Source organism: Petaurus breviceps, unplaced genomic scaffold, assembly GCF_028583685.1.
Source record: "Petaurus breviceps papuanus isolate PSGF00001 unplaced genomic scaffold, PetGlider_PUasm1.0 91041, whole genome shotgun sequence".
NCBI classification, from domain to species: domain Eukaryota; kingdom Metazoa; phylum Chordata; class Mammalia; order Diprotodontia; family Petauridae; genus Petaurus; species Petaurus breviceps.
This window is the reverse complement of record NW_027187400.1, coordinates 37,245,451-37,264,150: the sequence shown is the minus strand read 5'-3', so window position 1 is coordinate 37,264,150 and position 18,700 is coordinate 37,245,451. Positions and strand designations below refer to the sequence as shown.

Genomic DNA, 18,700 nt, shown 5'->3' with positions numbered 1-18,700 from the left:
AGACAGAGAGAGACAGAGAGAGAGAGAGAGACAGAGAGAGAGCGAGAGACAGAGACAGAGAGAGACAGAGAGAGAGAGACAGAGAGAGAGAGACAGAGAGAGAGAGAGAAGAGAAAAATGATGATGCCGGTCGTCTTTGATTTATTGAATTATATCATTATCATTGCTGTTGCTATTATTATAGCTAACATTTGTAGAGCACCTACTATGTGCTATAATTATGTCCTCATTTTATCCTCGCTCCAACCCTGGGAGGTAAATGCTGTCTTTACTTTCCATTACTCCCATTTTACAGAGGAAGACATTGAGGCAAACAGGTAAAATGACTTGCCCAGGGTCACATGGCTAGGAGGAGTCTGAAGCCAAATTTGAGCTCAGGTCTTCCTGACTCCAGGCCCAGCGCTCAGTGTACTGTAACACCACCTAGCCACCCAGGAAAGTTGGGTTTGGCTTTCTATGGCCCCCAAGTTAGTATTCATTAGCCATCTGTTGGGTGCCAGACCCTGTGTTAGGCATTGGGGATCCAGAGAACTGAAAGAGGCAGATCCTGCTCTCAGGGAGCTTTCTATCTAGTTAAGAATAAGATAGGTAATTTTGTTCAGTCGTTTCCATCTTGTCTGACTCTTCATGACTCATTTGAGTTTTTCTTGGCAGAGATACTGGAGTGGTTCTGCCTTTTCCTTCTCCAGCTCATTTGACAGATGAGGAAACTGAGGCAAAGAGGGTTAGGTGACCTGCCCAGGGTCACACAGCCAGTAAGTGTCTAAGGCTGGATGCATTGTTTGTCTCTTGCTAGAGAAGAATAAAATGAACCTGGGAAGGTCAACTTGCTCATTTTGCTAATGGAAATAAATGAAATATATCTCAGGGCAGTAGCTGTAGAGCTGAAGTGACCTTCAAGGTCATCTAGGCTAACCACCTTCACTTTGAAGATGACAAAAAGGAGGCCGTCAGGAGTTCAGGTCACGGAGGTAACAGGTGGCAGGGCTGGGATTTGCACCCGTCTCCTGGGACTCCAAGCTCTGCACTCTTTTGCATTGTTCCCCATTCAGTGAATGTCCTCTGATGACTCCTGATCCTTCTCTGACAATTGTCTGATTGGTTTAAGGGATCCTTTTGTGAGTGGTTTGTTCCAGATTGTAAAACCACTCAGTACATGTATTTGGTGTTCCCTTGGGGTCTTCCTTCAGCTCCCAGGTGTGTAGGGAGTCTGTGGTGAGCTGTTTGACTTTGGAGGGTTGTTGATGGATGGACATGATCAGTTCCTAGTCTTCATTCTCCATTCTTGTCTGTTCCTACATATCGACTGTACTTTCTGGTGTGTGTGTGTGTGTGTGCGTGTGTGTGCGTGTGCGCACCCCATTTAACCACTCCTGACTCCTGTGTACAGTTCAGCTGCATTGAATGGCCACTATTGAGGTCTGATCCCCGGGCGGAGCTCCCTAAATGCCTGTTACCTCCAGGTGTTGACCGACACCTAATAATATGTGATTTCTCTTCCCTGGGGTGTCTCTTAGACATGATGTCACTGACCTTCCTAGTGAATAAGCCTATCATTACTCTTAGGGAAGGGAAGTATTTATAAAAGGCTAATTCATTGTTAGGAGCCCTGGCTTTGGAATTTGAGGACCCTGGTTAAAATCCTGGCTTTGCCATTTACTCCCTGTGTGACCTGGCACATGTAGCTGCTGTGTGCCTCAGTTTCTTTCCCAGTTGAATTACCTGACCTAAGGGTCAAATAAGATGCTATATGGAAAGTGCTTTGAAAGCCTTGATGTTGGCGTTTCTAGTGCCCTGTTTGTGTTCATAGTAATAGTTATTCTTTTTTTTTGAGGGGCAGTTGGGGTTAAGTGACTTGCCCAAGGTCACACAGTAGTAAGTGTTAAGTGTCTGAGGCCACATTTGAACTCAGGTCCTCCTGACTCCAGGGCCGGTACTCTATTCACTGCGCCACCTAGCCACCCTTGTAACAGTTACTCTTAATCCAAGCCTAAAATCCTGTGAGATCTGAAAGTCATTCTGAACTGGGGAAATGGATCATAGGCTCAAGTCTGATGGCAACTCCCAAATCACGTCTAGCCCCTTCAATTTACAGGAAACTGAGGCTCAGAGACTTGCCCAAGGTAACACAGGTAGTCAGTGGTGAGGGTGAAATTCCAACCCAGGACTTCCGACTCCAAACCCAATCCAGTGCTTGTGCTGCCCTTGCTTAGGAAGATGAAGAATATTGTCTGTTGGCTCACTGACAGCTTAGAATGGCAACGGCTCAAAGCCCTGAGCAGTCATTAGACTTATACTGAGGAAGGAGAGAGAGAGAAGAAACAGGAGATAAGGGCCGTGCCCTCCTGGACCTCACATACTCCTAGAGGAGACAACATGTGCACATCTCAGTGCATGCAGGATACCCAAGGGGTCCCCAAGTCTTTGTGCAGTTTTAAGCTCTTAAAGGGCAACTAGATTGCATGGTGGATGGTGATCCAGACCTGGTCTGAGGAAGATCCGAATTCAGATCCAGCCTCAGACACTTACTAGCTGTGTGACCCTGGACAAGTCACATCACCCTGTCTGCCTCAATTTCCTCATCTGTAAAATGAGCTGGAGAAGGAAATGGCAAACACTCCAGTGCCTCTGCCAAGAAAACCCCACATGGGGTCACAACTGAGTCGCGGAGAGTTGGACATGACTGACATGACAACAACAAATAGCTATGAATGCTTGAGACACCCTGTCTAGACAGTAGAGGGTAAAGCCTTAGCACCTGGGGCACTGGGAGGGCATGCTGGGGTTGGGGACTCTCATAGCTCTCTCACAGAAGGCGGCATCGGAGCTGAGTCCTGGGTATCAAAAATATGAATGTATTTGACATGAGTCAACAGCTCGAGACAGTGTAATTAGGGGTTAAGTTATGTGTCATAGACAGTAGGGCTATAGTTTGTTACAGTGGAGCAGGCATTGGATGTGACGTGAGGAAGTTTGAATCCCAGCTCAGACACTTACTGTGTGGGGCCCTGGACGAGCCATTTAGCCTCTCTGTGCCTCAGTTTACCCTTCTGTAAGTAGGAATAATGGAAGCACCTCCATCACGCTCTTGTTGACTTCCCAAGCTTCCTTCAGTGTCCCAGCTTAAAATCCCACTTACTAGAAGAGGTCTTGCCTGATCCCCCTAAATGCTAATGCTTCCCATTCTCTGGTGATTATTGCTTGTTTGGACGTACACTTGGGCAGAGCAGACTCCCCAGCAGTGAGAGATTGTTCCAAAGCTGGATGGGCAGCTTCTAAAGGTGGTGAGTTTTCCCCTTATTGGATGGCTTCAGGCAGTGTCTGGAGGACCGCTGGTCCAGATGCTATAGAATGGATCTTTTTCCAGTTATAAATGAATGAAAAGCATTTATTAGGTGGTTAGTATAACAGGCCAGGGATTATTATATTTGTGAGTATGTTGGACTGGATGGAGCATTTCTGGGTCTCTCACATTTTCCCATACAAAGACCAATGAAAGACAGTTCCTGCTCTCACAGAGCTTACCCTCCAGCAGAGGAGGAGTGGTTGCCATAGAGGGAACTTTGTGTCTGGGATGTGCCAAAGATGGTGAATGGAGTAACATGTCCTTCCTAATAACAGTGGTAGGGTTAACTTCATTGCTGTTCCTTAATTAGGATGTCAAGAACAGAAGGAGTGAGCAAGATGATATGTTGTGGTCAGGTGGCCAGAGCTTGCTGGCGGTAATTAATGTAATGTGTGAGGTGCCGTGCCCAGTTCCAGGGAGCCTTAGTGGCCTGGACTGGCTGGAAAGTAGAGTGCATGAACTAGAGAGTAATGGGAAATAGAAAAGCAGGTGGACTTCAGATTAAGATTGGCCTTAAATTCCAAGCCAGGGCTTTCTTATTTTATCTGAGAATCAGTTGGGAGCTTCATTGAGTTCAGGAGTGATGTGGTTAGACTTGTGCCTAGGAAAATCCCTTTGGCATCACTTTGGGGAATTAATTGGAAAGAGGAGAGGGATTGACCCCAGGGAGACCCATTATACGGCCATTTCAATAGTCCAAGTGTGAGTTGATGAAGTCCTGAATTTCGGTGGCAGCTGCATGACCAGAAAAGAGAAGATGGGAAAAATGTTGTACTTATGGACAGAGAAGGTACACCCTGGTCTCTGGGTCATAACTCTGACCAGCCTGTTGTGTGCACCCCCTGCAATCTCCTCCTCTTCTCCCCCCTCCTCCCCCACTGGCTCCTGTCAGTTAATAACCCTGGGAACAAAGGAGTAAACAGAAGCATCCTGCTTTGTTCCCTAGGATCCCTCTCCTCTTAGGAAGAACAGTATCAGAAACGTGAAACAAAGCCCAATTGTAGTGTTGCAGCTATGAATTTTAATTATATGCATTAGTTATATGCTGCGACCCAGGTCTTCAGAATCAATGTTTTTGACTACTCAGCCAAAGGTCACATTTCTTGGAGTCCTGCTGAGTCTGTGGCCTCCTGCCACTCAGCCAGGTCCTTGGAAAGGCCAGGGCTTCTCCTAGGCATCTGCCAGCCCTGGAACTCCCCATCAGTGTTTAACCCTAGGTCTAAGCTGGGCAGATCTGCCCCTTCCTTTTGTGAATCAGAAACTAAGACAGCATTCTAACTTCCTGACAGCTAGTGCTGGTAACTATGCTCCCAGGAGACCAGCCCAATGAAGAGGGAAGACTTCTGAAAGCAGGACTGATTGCCATCAGACTCAGTTGGGCCAAGGTGGTCAGTTATGCTCAGGAGTCCCTAATGGTGGCAGCAGCCACCTGCCAAATAAATTAGTGAGTAAAATATTTGGTGACTTGCCAAGCAACTAAAAGTTGGAGGAGACCTCTGCTGTCTGGTCTAGCTCTCTGTCCCCCTGCCCATTGCTAGGCTTTATAACATCAAAAGTAGAATCAATTCATTTGTCAGAAAACATTTATTAAGCGCTCACTATATGCCTGGAATCATGCTAAGTACTGGAGATACAAAGAAGGGAGCTTACAATCTATTAGGGGAAATAACATTCAATCAGCTAAACAGTGTAAATGGGTGGTGATCTCAGGGGGAAGGCACTAGCAATGGGGGAGGACCAGGAAAGACCTCCTTTAGAAGGTGGGATTTGAACTGAGTTTCAGAGGAAGGTGGGAAGGCCAGGAAATAAAGGTGAGGGAGATATAGGGCCTGGCACCAAGGTGGCATTCTAGGCATGCCCATGCAAAGGTATGGAGGTGGAGTGCTGCATGCTAGAAATGCCAGGAAGGCCAGGGTGGTAGAATCACTGGATAAGCAAAGGGGGCAGTAAGATGGAAGAAGACTGGAGAGCTCTCATCGTTCATTAGTTTTTCCCAGAGTCAAGCCTAAGAATCTAGTGTTCTGCTTACTTGAAAGGCCCTCTGACCCCACAGCCAGTGCTTCCTCTGCTATACCAACATGGCGGAGGAAACTGGAGGCCCCATCCAGCCCTGAAATTCTCTGATTGTGGGATTGTGAGCGGGTCACTTGAGTAAAGCTAAGGAGTAGGATTGTGACCCAGGGGAAGGGATGTAGAGGAACTTCCATGAAGCATTTGGCCTTATGCTTGGGCATTCTTTGCCATTTTTTGGATTGGTCCTCAAGGACTTCCTTGACTTTTCTGCTTGGGTCCCACAGTGAACTTGGAGCACCTATGTGTTTGACATGAACCTGTCAATGATCAATGCCATAAATAAAGCATTATAACCTCACTGCAGTTCAGGTCAAAGCCCGAGGGATAGAATTCTAGAGTCCATGCTATTCACTGTCATCCTTTGATTCATATACTGGCAGTGTATTTACAATTCATCAGGGGAGACAAGCACATTCAGTATAAAGATAAAGTCACTACAATACAAATCAGTATGAAATAGAGATGATACAGTCAGGGACCTCTGTGGTCCCTTCCACCTGACTGACTCCATCACACATCGACCTCATGAAGGGGATGGGGCCCTGACATGTAGTGAACCAGTACGACCTGTTTACTAGATAATTAGTGAGATAATAATAATAATAAATATGATGAAATGAGATGATATTTATAAAATCACTTAGTTTGTTGCCAGGCACATCGTAGGCATGGTATAAATGCTTATTCTCTTCTTCTCCCAATAAGGAAACCCTCCTTGACTTTTACTAAGTCAGAGCATAATACATTTAAGGGAATAAGAGGAGACATGGTTTAGATTAGGAGAGTGAGGAGCTATCAAAGACCAGAATTGGGAAGGATGTTGTGTACAGACAAGATCAGTGTCTTGGTTAGTGTTTCTGAGCTGCTTTTTTTCTTTTTGTTACAAGGATTTCTGTTTCTCTTTTTTGGGGAGGGAAGATGCGAGAGCATTCAGAAATGAATGTAATAGGAAAAAACAAGAGCCACAAATTAATTGATGGTCCTCTGACTCCGAGGGATGAAAGGGACCTTGGATGTCATTTCGTTCAGGGGTATCAAACATATTACACTGAGACATTGCCTAGTTCGGTGGGGACCAGATTAAAATGCAAGAGGGACATATTCAACAAAATTAATTAAAATACAATAGAATGTAGATAATATTAATGTGTGGTTTTCTCAGTTCATATTTCAAGCATCAGCATTTCTTGAGTTTCCGCTAGGTACCAGGTACTGTGCTAAATCTGGTGATACAAAATGGAGGCAAAAGAAAGTTCCTGCCCTCAAGGAGTTTACAATCTAATGTATGGATATGGGGATCCTCATGTATGGTGTAAGTCCCATTTCTACTTGGGTTTGACAGCACTGATTTAATTTAATTTAGTTTCATCTATCTGACAAACATTCAGGAAGTGCCCGCTATAAACCAGGCACCATGCTGGTTGCTGAAGATAGCAAGACAGTGATGAAAAAGTGCTTGGTCTCAAGGAGCTTACATTCAACTGAGATGAAACAACACGTACACAGAGAAAACATAGACAAAGTAATTGGGGAGGGGGGAGCCTAGAGTGCTGACAGCTGGTGGCTTCTTGTAGGACAGCACATTTGAGTTAAGTCTCTCTTTTTTGGAGGGGGAGAAGGCAGGGCAGTTGGGTTTAAGTGACTTTGCCCAGGGTCACATGGCTAATTTTGTGTTAAGTGTCTGAAACTGGATTTGAACTCAGGTCCTCCTGACTCCAGAGACTCTATTCACTGCACCACTTAAATACCCCTTGAGTTAAGTCTTAAAAGGATCTAGGTAAGGAAGGAGGGCACTCTGGGTGTGTGGTGCAGGCTGTGTGAAGGCATGGAGGTAAGAGATAATTGGTCATGTCCAGGGAATGGAACCTGTGTGAGAGAGCTTGATGGAGGCTTTAAATGTCGCACAAGTTGACACATTATGCTACAGTTAGTAGGGAGCCACTGAGGTCTCTGGAGCCAGAGGAGGACGTGTACTTTAGTGTATGTTGTGTTCTACTTACTTGAAAGGTCCTCTGACCGCAGAGCCAGTGCTTCCTCTACTGTACCAACATGGCGGAGGGACCTGGAGGTCCTTCCAACCCTTGGAAATTAGGTGGGGGATGGATCAGAAAGCAATAGTCTGGAAGCAGAGAGTATAGAGGTCATTGTATTAGTCCTTAGCCTTGTCAATGAAGGGAACAAGACCAGTGTAAGATGTTGGGTCACGGGAGCCTACACATTAGTCTTATCTGCTTTTGTTGTTGAGATTTTTTAGCTGTGTCCTGTTACGTGACCCCATTCGGGTTTTCTTGGCAGAGATACTGGAGAGGTTGAATTAAGAAGATAGTGATTGATTAGACATGTGGGATACAAGAGAGTAAGACATTGATGATAACTCTGAGGTTTATGTGGGACATGTCAGATAGTGGGGCCCTGGACAGGGAATTGGGGAGCCCGGACAAGGGGGAAGTTTTGAGAAGAAAGATCCTAAGTTTCGTTCTGGACATGTTGAATTTGACATGTCAATGGGATATTGGGGTGAAAGTGATCAACAGGCAGTTGGTGCCTGGAGATCAGGAAAAAGACCAGGGCTGGACATGAATTTGGAGATCATCTGCAAAAAGATGGGAAGGGGCGGGAGCCCTTAGGTCAACCATTCATTCAGTAAACATTATGAGGCATCTACTATAGGCCGGACACTGTGCTAATCACGGGTGCTGAGAGAAAGAACCAAGCAAAGGGCCCGAGACAGAGGCCTTGGGAACATCCCTAGTCATGGGGCAGGACATAGCTGCTGATCCTACAAAGGAAAGGGACAGAGTGGTCAGGAGGGGACCAGAAAGAGAGCCAGGTTCCAGAAACCCAGAGAGTATCTTGAAAAAGAGGGTGGTCAACATTGTTCACGCTTTGGGAGGGCAAGGAGGATGAGGATTGAAGAAAAGGCCCCTGAACTTAGCAATAAGAGAGATCATCAATAACCTTAGAGAAACCAGCTTCTCCCTTGTTCAGGAATCCTCTCTGTTTCTTACCCTAACAAAGGGGCAGCCAAACCCTGCTTGGACACTTCCTACATGTCAGCCTTCTCTACTTTTGTTGTTGAGTATTTTTAGCTGTGTCCCCATTTGGTTTTGGGGTTTTTTTTTGGCAGATACTGAAGTTGTTTGCCATTTCCTTCTCCAGCTCATTTTACAGATGAGGAAACAGAGGCAAGAAGGGTTAAGAGACTTGGCCAGGGTCTGAAGCTGGATTTGAACTCAGGTCTTCTTGACTCCAGGCCCAGTGCTCAATTCACTACACCACCTAACTGCCTGTTCTGTTTTTTGGAGAATACTATTCTTCTGAGTCAGTTGATGTCATGATCCATTTCAAGAACAAAGGACAAAACACACACACACACACAGACACACACACACCACACAGACACACACACTCACACACACACACACTGTCAGTGAAGATAGGAACCAGAGTGGGGACTTTGAAAAAGGAAAGCAACAGAAGAGTTTCATCGGAAGGAACGACGGGCGTGTCTTAGCTGCGCCAAGGCAGCCCAACAAGCATCTTTTAAGGACCTACTGTGTGCAAAGGGAGGGGCAGCAATGTGCTGAGTTCAGCAGCAGCTTTGTCTACTGGTCAGCTCACTTTCCCTCTCAATAGCGCAGTAGGCCTGCTAAGACTGAGTTACTTAGCAGGCACTGATTCCCATTGGTCAAAGAAGTTTTCACTCTGGGATTTCCCCTACATCAGTGAAGTCCCTTGGTCCAAGTGCCAAGCACAGTACAGCAGAACACTGAGAGCAGAGATGGAGGGCCTCGTGAGGAACAGCCAGATGTCCAGTTAAGCTGGCTCATACAGCGAGGAAGGGGATGAGTGTGGAATAAGCCTAGGTGACAAACAGTTCTTGCCCTTAGGAAGGTTCCATTCTCCTGGGAGGATGGATGCTTGGCTGAATGTGGGATCCAGAGAAGAGCCTGGGTGCCTGGGAGAAAAGCAGGGAAGTCTATGTCTTTGGTGACTGAAAATGGTGGGGTTGGACAAGATAGCCACTAACCTCCCTTCCGGCTCTAGGTCCAGAATCCTATAATCTCGGGAGAGTGGTGGTGGGTTGTAGGCGTGGAATGGGGCATGCGTAACTGCTTCTTGGTTACAAGGGGAAGGGAGTCTTTGGGAATCTGTGGTACAGGGGGGAAAGAGCATTCATAAAGCTAAAAAAAAAAGATTAAAAGGGTACATTTCAATTTCAAATTTATAAGTGAATTTGTCATTGTCAGAATTTTAAAAATTTCCAGCTTAGAGAGAATGAGTTTTAAATGACAATTAGCTGCATGCAATCATTTCATTCTTCATTCACCTGCCAGATGGTGACAGATCAAATGGCCTGTTCTCACCCACCTTACATCTACATTGCCTAAAATGGTGAAAATTCAGTTCAAAAGCATAGGAAGAAATTTAGTCAGACCAGCTCTAATGAGCTAGGGGCAGCTAGGTGGTACAGTGAATAGAGCTCCGGGGCTGGAATCAGGAAGATATGAGTCCAAATCTGGTTTCAGACACTTACTAGCTATGTGATCTTGGGTAAGTCACTTACCTTCTCCATGGCAACTCTCCAAGACTGTAAGTTTCAGGACAGGTGCTGATCTGCATTGATAGAAGGAATTCTCTCACTGGGAAATTCTTACACTGATGAAATCATGGGTGTGGACCAAAAACCACAAACTCTTCCATTCCAGTCTTATTCTTATGTATTCTTCTCTTTGTCATGCCAATGTAATCGTGGATCTCAAAGTCTGTGCCCATGGATGGAGAATTCTTGGAGGACTGACCAAGTTGGAAAGGCTTTGAGTCACGAAAAACCCAACAAGGATGTGTGTGGGCAGGCTTCTGAAACCAAGTTGGCCACACCAGAAGAGGCCACGGCAGAAGGCTACATGTGTGGAGGTTATCCTCGCCCAGAAGAAATCGTGCTTCCTTGAAGTATTGTGGGTATCTGGATAAGCATGAGAAAGTCTATGCAGCATCACCATTCCGAAGCCGTCTTCCAGCGGCATGACTAGGCAGTGACACCCTCCCAAGACAAGAGGCATTATCTCTGTTCTCGGGCTGGACAAATGCCTTTCCAGCTGATTTAGTCTGGACCGGCTCGTTACCTTGTTCTCCCTGGATCTTCTACCTCCATGCCTTTGCAAGGTGGTCTTCTGTATCTCCTCCACCTGGTAGAGAATCTCCAACTTTCTTCAAAGCACACCTTGGGGGCTGCCTCTCATGACCTTTCATGACCCCCTCTCAGTCTTGAATTATTTTGTAATTCTTGGTAGTGTGGGAGGCAGGGGTGTGTTTTAACTTGTGTCTTTGTATCTCTAGCACCGAGGACAGCTCCTGGCACATTTTTGGGCACGTCACACATGTTTGTTGGTATTGAATTGTTAAACTAAAACCATTTTAAAAATATGCTTACTTAGGGAGTCTGCCTCTTACAGTGGAAATTCATGTGCCTTACTGCTATGAAAACTGTTGACTCTTCTCTTTGTAATAAGGATGGCCCCAAGAACAGTTAGACCACAACCTGCCCTTCTGTGTTGGGGAAACAACCCTCCATCCCTCTCTCACCTCACTTTTCTCTGCTAAAGAAAGAGCTCACATTCTCCTAGCTGAGAGGTGGAATTGATGATGGATTAAGCTTCCTTTCCCTGGCATGGGAATCTGCCAGGTTTTCTGCCTGTTCAAAGCAGGTCACCATCCTTTACAATGAGGAGAGGGGAGAACATCACATCCATCAGTCTTGCTTTTACCCCTCCCAGGGACTCTTCCTTCCTGACCTTGGTGGGGCTGAATTAGCTTTGTCAATAACCTGACGATTCTGTTTGGCTGGGTCACATTTCATTTCCAATTCTCAGGAATATTGTTCCTGTTCTTGATAGCTCTCAGATCGAGGGATTTCTCAGACTTTTTTGCGTATCTTCCTTGACCACTCTACATCCATCCCCTTTCCTATGGGGATGCTGTTCTCTGTTTCTGAAAGCAATCGGGAAGTAATTGGCCTATTAGGGCCGTCTCCTTTCCCAAATGTCTTGTTTTATTTATTTATCTGTGTATTCTCTAAACTCCTTGGCGGGAGGGACTGTTTTTGTCTTGTATCACCACCTTGGCATAGGTCCTATGCCCACAGCAGGCACCTTGTTGTCTTGACTCTACTGGTAGCTGGTCTTAGGCCAGGGTTAAGTTAACCTGCCCCTGGGGATAGTGAGGCTCTGCCAAGGGCCAAATGTCAACTCTTTATAGATCTCAAATACTTTTCCCTTGGGAGAAGAACCTCAACCAAACCCTGGAGTCTTAGGGAGGCGTTGGGAGGACTTCCTGCCATCGCTCCTTAGTCAGTAAGCATTTAATAGGTGCCTTCAGTGCTCAGGCACTGGGCTAAGTGCAAAAGAGAGTTCCTGTTCTCAAGAAGCCTAATGTCTAAGGGTCTGGTGGAAGGAGTCTGCTCCTTCTTTCATTAATCCCTTTAAGTGGCGTTGGGGAGTGGCTCTGCTGCTGAACTGTGCGCGTTTATGTTGCTGTATTAGGGATGGCTGGGTGCACAGAGCACAGAGCACCGGGCCTGGAGTCAGGAAGGCTCGTCTTCCTGAGTTCAAATCCAGCCTCAGACACTTCCTGGGAACGTCACGTAACTCCCCTTCGCCTCAGTTCCTTGTCTATAAAATGGCGATAATAAAAGCGCCTGCATCCCAGGGTTGTGGTGAGGATCAAATGAGATAATATTTGTAGAGAGCCTGGCACATAGTAGGCTGTATAAATGTTAGTTACTGTTGTTATCTGTGATCAGTTCGTATTCCTCTGGTAGGATGGGAACTCTCTGGGGGAAGCACTGGGATGCTGCAGGGGCTCAGAGTTCCCTGGGACCTCCCAGCTTTGGGAATCCCTGTTGGAGTGAGTGGGTGAGCTCCTCTTGGACCTTGTTGTACATTCAAAAACCTTGTTCCCCAGCCCTGACGTTGAATGACGTGAACTGTTTCAGCAAATTAAATCCACATTCAAGGGGCAGAGATTTCTATCTTCTGATTTCTAGGATGTCCTCATTGAGTGTTCCCCAGTTTTTCCACTGAGAATATTTGAGTGCAGACCTAGCTTGATAGGAGACCCCATGGAGACCCAAAAGCCCTTGAACTAAAGGCATAAGCTCTTGGTACCTGGGAGGAATGCATGCTTCTGCAACCCCACCTCCTTCCTACAGAATACACATGGTGAATGAAGACCCCCAAGATTATGAGCTCAAGTCACAGCCTTCCTTGGAATGGGATCATTCTATTTCATTCAACCAGGCAAGGATTTATTTAGCATCCACCTTCTTGCAGAGGCTACAAAAGCAAAATAGGTAATGGTTCCTGCCCTCAGGGAGCTTGTATTCTACCAAGGGCAAGCAACATGTACAAAGAGAAATACAAAGCCACTTTGAAGAGGGTGAAACAACCAATATTCAAGGGGATCAGGAAAGGCTTCCCCTACAAAGAGGTATCCTATTTGGGCCTCAAAGGATGCTTATGATTCTGAGAAACAGATGTGAGGAGGGAAGGCATAATAGACATTGGTGGTAGCTTGTGTAAAGAAATGGAAAATGGATATCTGCTTGGAAAATGCAAATAGACCTAAAGAATGTGGAGACAAATGAAAAAAAAATCCCATATTTACAAAATATTTGGAACAAATAGTCTCCTTGAAAGAATAAGCAGGGGGTCATTTAGGTAATTGCTTCAAACAAAATGGTGCCCATTCAACTATCTATGTTTTGGTTTGGTTTAAGATTTTTTGAAAAGAGTCTTGTTCCTTGATGGTTCACTTCCCCTTGTCTGTACAAGGTGGCTTATGAAACTCAGCTAAATTCTTTTTCTTTGTGGGTTTTTCCCCTCCCCTGCAATATGGTTTCTCCATCAGATCTAAGCTGCTGCAGATTGAATCCTGCCGGAAACATCTGAGTTCCTTCTTCCCTGGGGGAGCTGGCTGCCTGCTGCTCATGAGATCTTCTCTCTTTCAGGCTATTCCTTGTCATCGAGTATGTGAATGGAGGGGATCTCATGTTTCATATGCAAAGGCAAAGAAAGCTTCCGGAGGAGCATGCCAGGTATGTTGCCTTTCCTGGCGTTGTCATTGGTGACAATTGGAAAACCAGATGCTCTTTGGATAGAATGCTAATGGAGAATTGTGTTTAATAAATGCCTTGTCTCTCTACCTAGCTCTTTTTTTCGTTGTTGTTTTTTTTTTTTCCTTTTTGGAGGGGGGAGGGCAGGGCAATTGGGGTTAAGTGACTTGTTAGTTAGTGGTAAGTAGCTGAGGCCGAATTTGAACTCGTGTCCTCCTGACTCCAAGGCTGGTGCTCTATTCACTGCACCACCTAGCTGCCCCACTGCCTATCTCTTTAAAGTTGGTTCTCCAGGCATTTTACAAATATCATCTCTTATTCTCACAATAGCCCTGGGAGCTAGGTGCCATTAGTCCCATCAAAACAATTAATTCCCTCTACCAATCCTAGGCTGCCTCTGTGAGAAGTAGTTCACAGTTAAGTGAGGGTAGGAAGAAACCTGCTCAGTTTGCAGTCTGAGGAGCTGACTTTAAATCCCTGCTTTGCTATATACTGTCTGCATCACCTTGGGCAAGTGCTTTCCTCTCTTGACCTCATTTTCTTTCTCTATAAAATGAGAAGGTTATGTTGGATTGTCCCCAGCTCTATCATTCGTACAAGTCATTAGTTCTGTTTAACAAATATTCTTGGAGTGCATTTTGTGTCCAGAGCCCAGCACCATTTCCCAAGCTGGGCTGGATTTCTGTTGGAAAGAGCTTAGGGGTCATCTCCTTGGCCGCCGAGCTCCCTGGAGAGGCTGAGTGATGTCTCTGGCACATCATTCATCTTGACTTAACTTTGCCACTGAGAAGGACCTTCGGCAGGTTCAAACTGTAATGTGGGTTAGTGACCTGAATCTGGCAGGTCATCTTTGAATTTCTGATGCCAAGAAGAATGGATTAGCAAGGGCTGGACTCATTGCAAGGGGAAAACCATCAATCTCACCTGGTTATTTTGAGAAAACTTTTTAAAAATTCCTCTATACTGTGAGAGAAATGACATCTGAGCCTCCTCTCCTGCCCCCAGCTCACTCTTAGTTGGCTCTCTAGTTTTAGAAGTCAGGAATCTCTCCCATTGAATTGAATTGTGGCTTATCATCTCAAGGAGCAACGGGACTTTGATAGCTTTTGGGGTTTGTTTGTTTTTTCCCCCTCCAAGGTTTTATGCTGCTGAAATATGTATTGCTCTAAACTTCCTCCACGAACGGGGAATTATCTACAGAGACTTAAAACTAGATAATGTCCTCTTAGATGCTGAAGGTCACATCAAATTAACAGATTATGGCATGTGCAAGGTAAGTGGACTTGTGCGTCTGGATTTCTGCCTGGCTGGGTCTGCCGTGTGCCTCTGGGGCAAAGTCTGATTGTGGGCAGCAGGCTGTGGGCACCTCTGTGTGCCCCGTGGTGCCCGCTTCTGCATTTCACTGCGTGCATTTACATCCATGCTTCTGTTTACCTAGGCAGGCTTCCTCCTGTGTGTCTGTTTGCTGCCTCTGGGTTCATCTGTCTGTGTGGGAGTAGATTTGTGCGTATCTGTTTGTCCGCCAGTCAGCCTTCATGTGTGTGCATTTGCCAAGGTTTCCACTCCTGCGCATGCTGGTTTGCCTCTGCCTGGGTCTGCTTCTCTCTCTTGTGATGAGAACTTTATCCTTGAAGGACCAGATATAGCCTCCTTGTCATCCAACTACTGCTTGAAGTCCTTAAGGGAGGGGACAACCTACCACCTCCCAAGGCAGCCCATTCCACATTGGGTTAACCCTTTACCATCCACACCAATCAATTAAGAGATATTTTTAAAGGACTTCTTCTCTTCCAGGAGCTGTGCTAAGTGTTGAGTATACAAAGAAAGGCAACAAACAGTCCCTCCCCTCATGGAATTCACAATCTGTTGGAGAAAACAGTATACAAACAACTGTGTGCAGTATAAATTCAGCAGAGGGAAGGCACTAGAATGAAGTGGGAAGGGGAGAGACTTCTTGTAAAAGGTGGGGTTTTAGCTGGGACTTGAAGGAAGTAAGAGAGATAAGGAGGGAGAGTGAAAATGCCCAGAGTCAGGAGATTGTCTTGTGTCAGGAACAGGCAGATGGCCAGTGTTACTGGTAGAAAGCATGGGGAGCAAGTAAGCTGTAAGATGACTAGAAATGTCTACCATTCCTCCGCCATGTTCTTGTCAAGTCACTTTCTTGAACCCAAGTGAGCAACTTGAATTTTTCTCTATTAAATTTCATCTTACTATGTTCTGACCTGTTGTGACCTTTGTAGATCCTGCCTGTCATCTAGTGTATTAGCTGTCCCTCTTGGTTTCATGTCAGTTAACATAATTTGATGATGCATGCCATTCCTGCCTTTGTCTGAGTCTTTGGTAAGAATATAAAACAGCACCAACGACACCTGGGGCACTCCACTGGAGACCTCTTGCCACAATGACCTCAAAACTGACTACTTTTAATCCCATCATTCAACTACTTCTGAACATCTGTGTGATTGTTTAGCTTCTATCATTCCATCTTTTCCAAAAGAGTAGTAGAAGCAATTTTATCAAAACTGTTGCTGTATCCACAGCATTCCCCTATCTACTAATAATCCTGCCCAACCAAGAACTGTGTGGTTAGATTGGCATGACCCATTCTTGATGATGTCAGACTGACTTTTTATAATTACTGCTTCCCTTTCTAGGTGTTCACCAGCAATTTTTAAAAAATGGTCCATGCTCAGGGGTGGCTAGGTGGCTCAGTGAATAAAGCACTGGCTCTGGAGTCAGGAGGACCTGGATTCAGATCTGGCCTCAGACACTTGACACACACACACACAAACTAGCCATGTGACCTTGGGCAAGTCACTTAACTCCAATTGCCCTACCCTCTCCCCTCCAAAAAGCAAAAAAAAAAAAAAAAAAAGATCCATGCTGGGGTGGCTAGGTGGCACAGTGAATAGATCACCAGCCCTGGAATCAGGAGAACCTGAGTTCAAATTCGGCCTCAGACACATAACACTTACTAGCTGTGTGATCTTGGGCAAGTCATTTAACCTCAATTGCCCTCCAAAAAGCAAAAAAAAAATCATCCATGCTAGAATTTCCCCAGGAATCATGTTAAGTTGCCCAGGTTGATTACAAGCTGTGTTGGCTTTCTCCTCTCCTTTCTCTTTTTTATCAGGACATTCACCTTTTGCCCATATTGTGCTCCTTCTTGTTTTTTCCATGATCTAAACATAATCACCAGCAGTGGCTCAGCCCTCACAGCTGTCTGCTCTTTCAGCACCGGAAGATCTGGTCTGGGTGAATAAAATTGACCAAGGACAGTGAGGGCCTCTCCGACTATCTCTTCACCTATCCTGGGTATCAGTTCCCTGTTAGTCACTTTTGTTCTGACCTTTCCAGTGTAAAGGTCATTGGCAGAGAAAACAGGAGCAAAATAAGGCTTGAGCAACTTAGCCACCTGCCTTTCTGTTGTCACTTGTCACTATTCCATCCACCCCAAGCAGCAGACCTATCTCTTCTTTGACCTTCCCCCTTTTCCACCAGTAGAGCTTTTCAGAATGTCCTGAAAACCTTTTTTTTAATTGGTCCTTGTTTCCCTGACCAGCCTCAACTCGTTCTTCTTCCTTTACACCCTTTGTAATTTTCTTCACATTGCATGTCAGAGTAAACCGTCTTGGCTCTTCCACAGACTTGAGCAAGGAGGAGGCCATGCTGTGCTTCTCAGCGATTCCACTCCAACCACTATTGCCTCTGAGCTTGGATTAGTGACCCTGGATCGAAAGAATCCCCTTGTTGCTTCTTCCACCTTTTGAAGAAGGAAAATAGCTCTAATACAAGTTAAGAAGTAGCTGTTTATTCTTCTTCAACAGAGAGACAGAAAACATTCCAACTCTTGAAAAATGAAGTCCCGTTCCCCCCCCCCCCCAATTATGTGATGCCTCTTTTCAGAAATATCGCTGTTTCTTGAACACCTCATAGCTTCTTTCTGTCTGGGTTAAATCACTTCTGGTTTTTCTTCTTCTATTGATCTCAACCCAAATGCTCTTTCTCCACTATGTTTTCTCTCTCTGGTTCCTAGATTTTGTCACAACCCAAGTGAAGAATTAGACTTTCTCTATGCACATTTTTATCTTACCTGTGTTTTTTTTAAATAAGGTATATCCACATTCCAGTCCAGATGTGTTCCCCCTGATCAAGTCTCAGTGATGTCAAACTTCTCTGCAGAGTTTGTCTAACATATCATTCCATCTACCATTTACATTTACTTTCTAATCTTAAGGCAGAATAACCAAGTATTTTAAATGACTTTTTGGTATCTAGCATTAGTGAAGCACCCTGGTGATAATCAGCCGGCAGTTTATTTGGTACTAGCTAAATGGTGAGGTTACATTTTCCAAATCCTGATTTTAGCAGTCACGGGATTCCAGTGTGTGTGCATGTGAGTCTGTGTCTGTGTCTGTGTCTGAGTCTGTGTCTGTGTCGGCGTGAAGGGTGGGGAGGACATCTTCATCCATCGAGGTTTTGTTCACTGACACCCAGAATGATTTGTCCCCACAGGAAGGATTGGGTCCGGGGGACACAACAAGCACTTTCTGTGGGACACCAAATTACATCGCCCCAGAAATCCTAAGGGGAGAAGAATACGGTAGGTTGATGCTGGAATGTCCTCAGATTTTTCTTCTAGTCTTACTGGATCCTGCTCATTGAGGCATCTCAATCCTGGGCTGTCAGGGCTGGAAGGGACCTCTTCCATCCATGAAGAGGCCATAAGGTGTAACCCTTCCATAAATAAGAATTCCCTTCTATACCCTTCTCAGCAAGTGACTGCCTCGGGGCTGACCTCTCTGGCTATAGGGCTTTTAGGTCTCTGTGTTATTAAGTCAGGGTACTCTGGGGAGAGCTACAAACAGTAACTCAAGTCTTCCTAACTCCGGGTCTTGTTCTCTGTCGAAAACCCCATAGTGCTTCTTAGGCTCTTTCTTCCCCAGTAACTAGCACATGAAATATCCAGCCCATCTCTCTCATGAACACCTATTTTTTGGTCATAAATAGCCTGGGGGAATGAATTCATCCTGGAAAGATGGCTCGCTGAACAGAAAACAACAGAGCCAAGGGGACTGGGCAGTCTTGAAGGGTATCTGGTCTAGGCATTGAGGCTGCAATCTTTATTCCCTTGTTCCTTCCTGACCAGAAGTCTTCTATGTGCCCTG

The 18,700-nt window shown here is 45.5% G+C and overlaps 1 protein-coding gene across 2 annotated transcripts in view; it reads left to right on the top strand.

Moving 5' to 3' along the window:
* The window catches only part of PRKCZ (protein kinase C zeta), a 239,807-nt gene that overhangs the window by 202,005 nt on the left and 19,102 nt on the right, over positions 1 to 18,700 (top strand). For both annotated transcript variants that reach the window (XM_069078743.1, XM_069078744.1), the window contains 3 exons: positions 13,428 to 13,514; positions 14,670 to 14,805; positions 18,048 to 18,135. In XM_069078743.1, coding sequence (XP_068934844.1) covers positions 13,428 to 13,514; positions 14,670 to 14,805; positions 18,048 to 18,135 — 311 coding nt within the window. The remainder of the gene's footprint in view (positions 1 to 13,427; positions 13,515 to 14,669; positions 14,806 to 18,047; positions 18,136 to 18,700) is intronic.